At 34.1% G+C, this 10,552-nt stretch overlaps 1 protein-coding gene across 5 annotated transcripts in view; it reads right to left on the bottom strand.

The window, feature by feature from the left end:
• Nucleotides 1–549: 549 nt before the first annotated feature.
• The window catches only part of Nsrp1 (nuclear speckle splicing regulatory protein 1), a 45,766-nt gene continuing 35,763 nt past the window's right edge, over nt 550–10,552 (bottom strand). For 3 of the 5 annotated variants that reach the window (XM_013359828.4, XM_013359830.4, XM_040269250.1), the window contains 5 exons: nt 10,139–10,195; nt 7,227–7,355; nt 6,174–6,381; nt 4,751–4,859; nt 550–2,167 (listed from right to left, as the gene is read on the bottom strand). In XM_013359828.4, coding sequence (XP_013215282.1) covers nt 1,099–2,167; nt 4,751–4,859; nt 6,174–6,381; nt 7,227–7,355; nt 10,139–10,195 — 1,572 coding nt within the window. In that variant the 3' untranslated portion in view covers nt 550–1,098. The remainder of the gene's footprint in view (nt 2,168–4,750; nt 4,860–6,173; nt 6,382–7,226; nt 7,356–10,138; nt 10,196–10,552) is intronic. The other 2 variants (XM_078042599.1, XM_078042598.1) reach the window with 1 other exon arrangement.

Genomic DNA, 10,552 nt, shown 5'->3' with positions numbered 1-10,552 from the left:
ATGTTCAGAAATAGGTCACTTGGTTTTTGTTTTTGTTTTTTTTTTGGTACTGAGGATTAAACCCAGCTGTGCTTTATCACTGAGCTATACCCATACTCCTTTTTCAATTTTAAAAAAATTTTGAGGTGCTGGGGTTGTGGCTCAGTGGTAGAGCATTCGCCTCACACTTAGCACCACATAAAAATAAATAAAATAAAGGTATTACATCTAACTACAACTAAAAAGTAAATATTAAACAAAAAACTAAAAATATTAAAAAATACATTTTTGAGATAAGATCTTGCAAAGTTGCTGAAGCTGGCCTTGAACCTGTGATCCTCCTGCCTTAGTCTCCTGAGATGTAGGATTATAGGCATGCACCACTGCACCTTGCCATCTGGATTTTAGGCTAAATGTCTCCATCTTTTCACTCTTAGATGGATATAATATATACATATATAATTTATTAACTTCCAAGGTTTCAGAATTACAAAGTAAAGTGATTTTTACTAAACAAAAACAGGAATTGTGACATAAATGAAATTAAAAAATTAAACATAAAAGCATGAATTAAAAGTACAGGCATATCATTATTTTTATTTGCATTTAGTCAAGTATGTTGTAGGTCAAGAAGTTACTTAAACAAGATGCATGATACATATTTTATACTTTTTTTACAAATTTCAAAACATAAAAAGTTACAATTTTCTCTATTATACTTATCAAACTCACATATTTTTATCTGAAATACAATATTTATAAAACAAAACATATCCTGCAACAAAAGCAACATTATTAGGAGAGTTGTTTATTTTTTAATAGTTGATATAGAGCCAATTTTCCTCTCTAAGAACCTACGGCGGAGGGGGGGCGTTGGCGCACACTCATAGTTCTTGCATACAATCAAGAATGTGCTATTAACAAGGAAATATATACATATAAATTCAGCTAAACATTCAAGATAAAAAGACTTACTTCTAATTTAAACCTAAATAAAAAAGTGAATTTTGGATTATGTTTAAAATCCACTCCTAATATATTTCTTTATGCCTTTACAAGGCAAATTCCAGGAGTTATAATGTTTTGTTCTTCCACAGATCTTCCTGTTGGGAGCAGCCATCAATCATCTTCTTTTTCAATATAGGTCTTTGCATTAACCCGTGCCATTTGCCTGGCCAAGTACCTGTCTCTAGCTGACATTACAGTTTCCTCATTGTTCCGCTTTGCAAACTTGCTCATTGCCTCAGGTGGTCTCTCTTGTTCGTTGTCCTGTTCTTGCCTTTCCTCTGTGAGTCTGTGTTTTGCTCCCAGTGATGTTTCAGAACTAGAAGGTTTGTCTTTTCTTCTTTCTTTGTCCTTTTCCATGTTTCTTATTTTGCTGAATCTTTCAGGGTCAAGAAACTCATCTTTTGCCTTAGAATTTGGGCTGCCTTCTCGTCTGTCTCGATTTCTTTCTGAAGGCTGAACACTTACCTCTTGTTTTTCCCTATCTCTGTACTTATCATTATTTTCATATCTTTCCTTCCTTATTTTCATGTGTTCCTTCTTTGTTTTGCTTTTCTCTTCCTTCTCTCCTCCTCTCTCAATGTATCGGTCATGATCATTTTGTTGTTTATCTCTTTCTTGTTCTCTAGAGGAATATTTCTCCCTATCTCTCCCCCTTTTCCATTCTCTATCGTCTCTTTCTCTCTGATCTCTTCCCCTTGATGCATCTTTTTGTTCATGCCTCTTCCAGTGGGAATCTCTATGACTGGCCTCTCTGTGCCTATGAGAATCCTTTTGTTTTTGGTGGTCACGGTCAGTATAATAATTCTCTTGGTCTCTGGACTGCCTCTCTTGGTGTGGATCTTCCCTCTTCTCATGCCCTCTTGACTTGGAACTTTTGGTGTGGTGTCTGGAACCATGTCCTCTTTCTTCACTAGGTGACGGTGAGTGGGATTTATTCCTGTGGTGCTTGGAGTAATTCCTAGAGATCTCTGTGACCTTTGGCCTTCGGCAGTTCATTTTGTTTTCTTCAATTTCATCATCCTCACTGCTCTTGGTATCAAAGTCACTGTCTGCATCTGGGTTTTCCTCCTTCTTTACACCAGTTTGGATAATGCATTTCTCCTGTAGTACTCTGTTCTCTGAATTTACTTCATCAGAGTAACCTCTTGATTTCTCTTCCTTTATTCCAGTCCTTTCAAAACTATGTAAAAAAAAATAATAAAAAAATAAGGTGCACATTACAGAAAGCAAACGAAGCATTCATATTATTTTTCTCAATATTTAAATCATACCTATTTATTTTATAAACTAGCATGTTCAAACAATTCAGAGTATTTTTAATATTTGTAGAAATGAAATAAGAGAAAATCAGCCGTTCTCTCTTGGACTACTAGAATGTTCATAGACAGGGATCTATACAAGTTTTTCATTTTTTTTTTTTGCTAAGCCAAGACAAAGACTAATTGGGAAAACTGTTTTGGATCAAAGCCCTATTTTCACAGCATGAAATTAAAAGTTGTGATTTTTGTTAGATTTTTTCATTTTCTTTCTTTCAAAAAAAATAAAGAATAATCCTAGAAGTACATGAAGATAATCTTTTCAAAGCAAATTAGTGGCAAGTCCAATTTATTTTTTATACAGGGTCTCACTATGTTGCTCAGGTTGGTCTAGAACTTCTGGACTCAAGGGATCCTCCTACCTTTCAGTCTCCCATGTGATGGGACTATTTACATACATACCACATCTGGTTCCTAAATAATACTAATTAATCTTCCCTGTGCACCAGCAATCTTCACACTGATCATAATAAAATAGAAATATATGAATCTGTTAAGTCAATACTAAAATTACTTGAATCATCTACATTTTTCCAGCTGATCAGTTAGTTAACTTAGTGACAGTACTCACACATTCTGTTTTGTTTTGTTTTTTTCTCTTCTCTCAAAGTGCTAGGCATCAAACCCAAATACTCTTCCACTGAGCTACATCTTCAGCCCTAGAAAGTGCTCTTCTACTAAGCTATATCCCCAATCCTATTTTTAAAATTTTGAGACAGTGTCTCACTAAGTTGCCTTGCAATCCTCCTGCTTCAGTTGCTGGGATTATAATCGTGTGCTACCTTGCCCAGTTGATTTATTCTTATCACACACACTAACAACAACTTTAGTTCTCTTGGAACTCTAATAGAACTACCTTGGCTAAAGAAACTACTACTAGTTAGAAATTCAGTTATTAAACTCAGAAGTGTACTATATAAATGACTCAAAACTACACCAGATGAAACGGAGAAGTCATAATACATTATAACTTCCATTCAAAAGCTAATTCTGCATATATACTTTATTAGACTCATGAACCTCATTTTTTTTTTGGTACTGGGGATTGAACCCAGGAGTGCTTAACCACTGAGTCACATCCCCAGACTTTTTTTTTTTATATACTTTATTAGAGATAGGGTCTCATTGAGTTGTAAGTGATGAGTTGCTGAGACTTGCTTTGAACTTGCAATCCTTCTGCCTCAGCCTCTCAAGCTGCCAGGATTTCAGGAGCGTGCCACCATAACCGGATTCTCATAAATTTTATAATCAAAACCTAGCAGTTTGGGGATGACTGGGGATAAATATAATTCTAGCAACACAGACACAGATCTTCTAAATAGAATGTTTCTTTTCAAGAAAGTCTGCTTATTTACATGTTTAGGACAAATTCTCCTTTTTACCTTCAGCTATATATTTATAGCATAATTACCTTACTATCCCATAATAATACCTTATAATTTTATTTTAAATCCTCCAATCCTTTGCTTTTTAGACTAGCACTGTTTAAAAGAAATGTCTGCAGAAATAGCAGTCTGTGAGCTATCCAGGATGATAATCATTAGCCAAATATGGCATCTCAATACTTGAAATATGGCCACTGTTGATTAAAAGCTTAGATTTCATTTATTTTTAGTTTAAATAGCTACATGTGACTAGTGGTTACGTAATGGACAGTGAAGTGTTAGCTGCTGGCATGTGAATCTTCTGTTTTATGAAGATTGGGTTCTAGTTAAGAAAATAAACCACTGTCCTTTTGTGAACTGCTTTACATTTAAATACTATATAAACAGCACATAGAGTGTTGCATGATACCTCATTCATTCCAAATTTCTCCTTAATTCTCACATCAGTCCTTGTAAGGCACCAGGGCCATGAGAGAAATCTATATTTTGAGTTTAAAACAAAGAAAACAAAACACCATAACTTGACTTTGCTTATCCTTTAAAATTATTCATAAAACCCATAAAACAGATAATTAAGAAATTTGTACATTAGAAGTTTAATATGTCTTTGGTTTTTATAGAAGCTATAACCACTGCTGCTCCAGTTCTAAGATTAGAACCCAGGGGCACTCTACCTCTCAGCCCATTTTCTTTTGAGACAGGGTCTTGCTAAGTTGCTGAGGCTGGCCTCAAACTTGAGATACTCTTGCCTCAGCCTCCTGAGTAGTTAGGATTACACACATACACTATTGCATCTGACATGGTTTTATGATAATATTAAATTCAATGACAGAGAATGTTCTGACATAAATTGTAATTATTTTTGTGAACTGCAGAATAAAAATGATCTTGAAATAAATCTATAGATATTTATATCAAGAAACTGCAAATTCTTAGCTATTCAGTTAGGTCAGTTTGGTGGACAGTATAACATGCAATGCTGTGATACTCTGAGTGTTAAAATGACCCCATAAACCAAGATTATTATCAGTATATTCTAATATTCCATTTGCCACCTCTCACCTAGCTTCACGAAAGCTGCATTTAGGTACTTCCTCTTCTCCAACTGCTTGATTTAATAGGTGCCTATAAAATCCACTGAGGTCTTTCTGTTTGGTTACATCCAAACGTGCTAAGGGAAAGCAAAAGACAGAATATAATATTCAACAAGGCATAATGCATTTTCATTTTACATGTATAGAGTAAATATCACACTGAGATGTGTATGTATTCTGTTCTTCTACATTTGGAGTTGGCAAACTATAGTCTACAGGTCAGATTTGGTCTGTTGCCTATTATTGTTTTTTAGGTACTGGAAACAGAATCCATGGGTATTTAAGAACTGAGCCATGTCCCCTCAGTCCATTTTTATTTGGAAACAGGGTCTTACAATGTTGCCAAGCGTTTCATTAAGTTGCTGAGGCTGGCCTCGAACTTCCGATCCTTCCAAGGTACTGGGATTTTACTGCGTGTACCATTCTACTGGCTGATACCTATTTTTATGTTTTTATTGGAACACAGCCTTCCTATTTGTTTTTGTCCACAGCTACTTGGGCAGAGAGAAAAAGAGTTGTAATAGAGATCAGATAGACAATAAGTCTAAAATAAAATATTTACTATTTGATCCTTTATAGAAAGTGTGCTGCCTTGTGGTCTAAATGAACACATAGTACATGCCTAGACAGAATTTTATAGATTTGTTTTTTTTCCACTTAAGAGTTGAAGAGCACTTACCAAATACATTATTTGTAAGTATATGTTATACTTAGTTCTTGAGAAATGACCATGAGTAAAAAGCACTAAGGTAGAATACTAAGATATTCTTTAGTCCCTGTACATATCTTCTGTCTTTGATCACTATTCTTTTTCTAGCTGCTCAGTTGATGCTTCTTAAGTGGTTACTCTAGGTTCTCATCTCAGCAAGTATTAGAGTTCAAAGTTATATTGTTTCTGACAAATGTTATGGTGTTACATATACCTAGTAATAAGTGTTTTTGGATTCATGTTCTACTGCAATGACTTATGATGATTACAGTGAGATCAAAATGAGAACTAAGTGAAAAGTCCAGTAGAAATAACAGTTACTAAAGTAGAATTCAACTGTTCTTAGTTAAAAACCTCACGTTTTTTGTTTTTTTTAAAAATATATATATTTTTTGTAGTTGTAGATGGACAGAATGCCTTTATTTTATTTGTTTATTTTTATGTGGTGCTGCGGATCGAACCCAATGCCTCAAGCATGCTAGGCAAGCATTTTGCCACTGAGCTACAGCCCCAGGACCCCAAAATCTCATGTTTTATACTACAATACTATATATCTTGAACCTTGAATTCATATACATACATTATGAATACATTATTAAGTCCAAAGTTTGGTGACAGAGCAAATGGCTAACCATAAGGCAGAAATTCTGTTTCCCTCTACCTTTCCCTTTTCCCATTTTACCTTCAAGTGCAGCAGCCCTCTTTTCTCTTTCTTCCTCTTCAGCTCTCTCTTGCAATTTTTTTTTATAAGCAGATGTCACAAATGCCTCTTTATCATCAAATTCTCCCTTTTCCATTTCTCGTTCTCTTTGTATTTTCTTTTCCATTCTTTTTTCCTGTTCCTTTTTTCGGATTTCAACTGCTTTTAGTAAGTTATGAATATATTTTGGCTAATAGAAAAAAAACAAGATTACTTAGGAAGGAGTAAAAAATAATTGTAATTATTCTATAGCTTTTATCATGAATTCACTAACATTGAAACTGTTAGTCCAAACAGGAGTGTCATGTCAAAATTCAATAAAAATCAAGTGCAGCAGAAATAGAAATTTATGTGATTGTGCTTTCAAAACAACAAAACAAACTAAATAAAATACTTTCCCAGTGGTATTTTTTCCATGATAAACTGGTATTCTCTTAATTCAACATATAAATTAATCAGGAAAATTTCTGAGTTTTTTATATTTACTGGAAAATTATTTAAAATAGCAGCTCCAATATAATTTGATATCTCATTCTACTAATAGATATATTATAAGATGTGAAGATCAATACCCTCTCTACCCCCAATTTTTTCATACTAAAATTATGATCAGGATATGTGTAAGCAGATGATTCAATTACCAGCTAGGAAGCAAAACAAAATTAAGAAGACAATAAAACATGAGTAAACATGAACAAGGGAATAGCAGCATAATTTTGGTACACAGACTTTTCTCAGGAAAAAAAATTCAAAAAAGTATTTGCAGAGGTCATTAAAGCAAAACACAGAATTTACAAAACTGTTAGATAATCCACTCTTAGGATCCTGTTAATAATACTATATATAAAGCTTTCAGGGTTCTAAATTCAAATCTATAATCTAAAAATAGGGGTTCTTCACATACTTCAGATATCAACCTTTGGACTCTAAAATATTACTGCACATACTTTTAATCATCTCTCAGATGATTTTCATCTTAAGATTAAGATACAAAATGCTGGCTGAGGTCAAAGAAAGTTTGATTTCGCTACCAACCTTCCGATCTTTTCCCAAAAGCAATTTGGGATTATTTTCCTCCTTTTTTTTCTGCATTTCATCATAAATACTATCATATTCATATACAGTAGAATCTTCTGCAAGGGCCTTCTGAATTTCCAGTTTGGTCTTAAAACAAACAAATAAATAAAATTGAATGTTTCAAAAATACAACCCAGCTGATACTTACTGCCAAAATCCTATGGTTTTTAAAAAAATTATCTGAGAAATTAAAAAGATTCATAAATTGAAAATAAATCATAAAAACTCCTTCAATCACAGAAAATATGAATGTAAATTCTGGAGTCAGGCTGAATTTGAATTCTGGCTCTATGCTTATCATTAGGCAAGTATTCTACTACTGAGCTGCATTCCCCATCCTTTTTTAAAAATTCTGAGACAAAGTGTTGCTAAGTTGCCCAGGCTGGCCATGAACTTTGCCCAGCCTGTTTAACCTTTTCCTCAATCAAGGAGAGGATAATAATTATACTAACTTCCCAAGTTGTGATAACTTAAATAACATGACAACTAAAATAGAGTCTAACAGAATATTATCCACATCAAAAGGTACAGTAGTCTGGCATGGTGGCGCACACATATAATTGAACCTGGGGCCTTCTGCATGCTAAGCAAGTACTATACCACTGAAGTATACCCTCAGCCAAGCTAGTCTTGAACTTGTGTTACTCTTGACACAGCCTTCTGAGTTGCTGGGATTACAGGTGTGCCCCCCCCACACCTGACTTCATATCACTTTAAAAAAAAGTTTGAGCTGCAAAACAAAATGTTTATAGAGTTTTAAAATATATAATGATAGGAAATATTTTATTAGAAGTTCCTAACATTTAAAAAAGTTTCCAAATATAATATTAAAATGGAGGACATTTATAATTTATTAATTAGAATATTACTTATAAATAACTTTTTAGAGTATCAGTTATATAAAATCCTCTGCCTTTGCTTATCATGGTCCCTTCTATCTTTAATGTTCTACATATACTTTCAGGCCACTAAAATCTTACCTAGTTTCAGGGCCAGCTCAACACTACATCTTAAATAAAGGCTTCTTTGAGGACCTTAATCCCCAATGATATGATCTCTTTCTTTTAAAGTTTGTGGAACATTCTATCTATACTGTAGTGTTCAACTCTGCCTCACACATGCTAGGCAAGCACTCTAACACTGAGCTACAACTCTAACCCTTAATACTACACTTAATGTTATTATTTTCTAGTTGTTTCACAAGTCTGAGCCTTTTGCCCAGTTTATAAATTTCTGAGATAGATTTTACATATTTTAACCTACATTAAAATTTTTTGCAATATGGAACAAAAGAAAAATTCTTTAAAGTGTAAGAGTGATATGGTAGTTATTCAAAAGAATCCACCTAACATTCTTAGGTTTTTACATATCTACATTTGCTTTATTACATGTGCTAACTGAAAACCTTTGTTTTCTGGAACACTATTTAAAATATTAAAAAATTAATGTCTTTCCCACTTCTCAATTTTAGAAAAGGAATGATTTTCCTATTCAGATGGTAAACTGGCACTGCTCCATCCTCAAAACAGCCAGGAGAATCCAAAGAAGAAAACATGAAATCTAAAAAATAATCACCACCACCCTTAAAAAAAAAAAAGCAGCCAGGCATGGTGGCACACACCTGTAATCCCAGCACTCAGGAGGCTGAAACAGGAGGATTTCAAGTTCAAAGGCAGCCTCAGCATAAAGAAAGGTGCTAATAAGCAACTCAGCAAAACCCTGTCTCTAAATAAAACACAAAACAGGGCTGGGGATGTGGCTCATTGGTAAGGTGCCCCTGAGTTCAATCCCCAATACCAAACAAACAAACACCCCCCCCCCAAAAAAAAACCCCAAAACCAAAATAACAACAACAACAAATCCAGAAAGTCAGGGAAAAGAGAGACTAAGTTGGTTGTTTAAACTGTCATGTCTTTGTATATGTGATGAAAAGAGCTGCTAAGGTAGTACTTGAGTAGTTATGTTATTAATTTATGTATCAAAGCAAAATATGAAGAGAAAGCAGAAAAACCCATAATTATAGTGGAAGAATTTAGCATATGCCTCTCAGTAGAAGAACAGACAAAAAAAAATCAGTATAAATAAATATAGATTAATATAACTGGCCCAATGTATTCATGAACATTTTTCAAACATAAAAGGAATATTTATTAAAAAAAAACAAAAAACAAACAGGATAGGGGCTGGGGATGAAGTTTTGTAGTAGAACACTTCACTAGCATGTGTGAAGCTGAGTTCAATCTCCCAGGACCACCAAAAAACAAACTATGAAGAAGAAAGATGGCTGGGCACAGTGGTGCACACTTATAATCCCAGAAGATAGGGAAGCTGAGGCAGGAAGATTATGAGTTCAAACCCAGCCTCAACAACTTGGTAAGACTCTGCCTCTAAATTAAATACCAAAAAAAAGGGTTGGGTTGGAGATATAGCTCAGTAGTTAAGTGCCCCTGGGTTCAGTTCAATCCCCAGTACCGAGGGGGGAAAAAAAAAAGAAAGAAAGAGAAAGGTTATCTTGCCACTGTTTAAATTAGTAAACCTTCAGGTCTATTTCTATGATTAGTTGTATCATGATAAGGGAGATTTTTTTCCCTTTTGAGTTTCAGATTTCTTAATCAGGAACGTGGGTAGGTTTGTGAGAATTTTAAAAGATAATTCTAATTCTTCATTGTGTTTTTCTTTTAAAAATCTACAGAGGACATCTGTAATCTATATGAAGCAAACATTTTTATACATTAGAAAAAATGACTCAGCATAAAATTATTTCATTATACACACACAGTGTTTTAGTCTGAGCATCTATGTATCAAAACTGGTCCTTATAAGCTGAAACACACTTCACCAAATGCACTTATTTTACTCATCCACCTTACCTGTTTCATGGCTTGCTTTTTAGCAGCTTCTCTCTGAAGGCTTTCACTCACGGAGGTCTACAAAATAGAAAAATGCTGTCACTGGTTAAACCAATTAAAAAATTCTTATCCAACATTCTTGTTGGCAACTGGTTTCTTATTTATAGTTAAAAAAGGGAAAGATAGCTGGGTACAGCATGCCTGCAATCCCACCTATTTGGGAGGCTGAGGCTTTTGAGGCTATCGTAGGCAACTAAGTGAGATCCTGAAAAAAGGGATATGGATATAGCTCAGTGGTGAATTTATTTTTTTTGGTATTGTTTTTTAATTTGTTCTAATTAGTTATACATGATGGAGTTTTTGACTAGCATTTGTAAAGTCCTGGATTAAATCCCCAGCATTGGGGATTTAATAATAATAATTCCCCCATCCCAA

This window comes from Ictidomys tridecemlineatus, chromosome 3, assembly GCF_052094955.1.
Source record: "Ictidomys tridecemlineatus isolate mIctTri1 chromosome 3, mIctTri1.hap1, whole genome shotgun sequence".
Lineage (NCBI taxonomy): Eukaryota > Metazoa > Chordata > Mammalia > Rodentia > Sciuridae > Ictidomys > Ictidomys tridecemlineatus.
The sequence above is the reverse complement of the archived record's forward strand: the minus strand, read 5'-3'. Positions and strand labels throughout refer to the sequence as shown.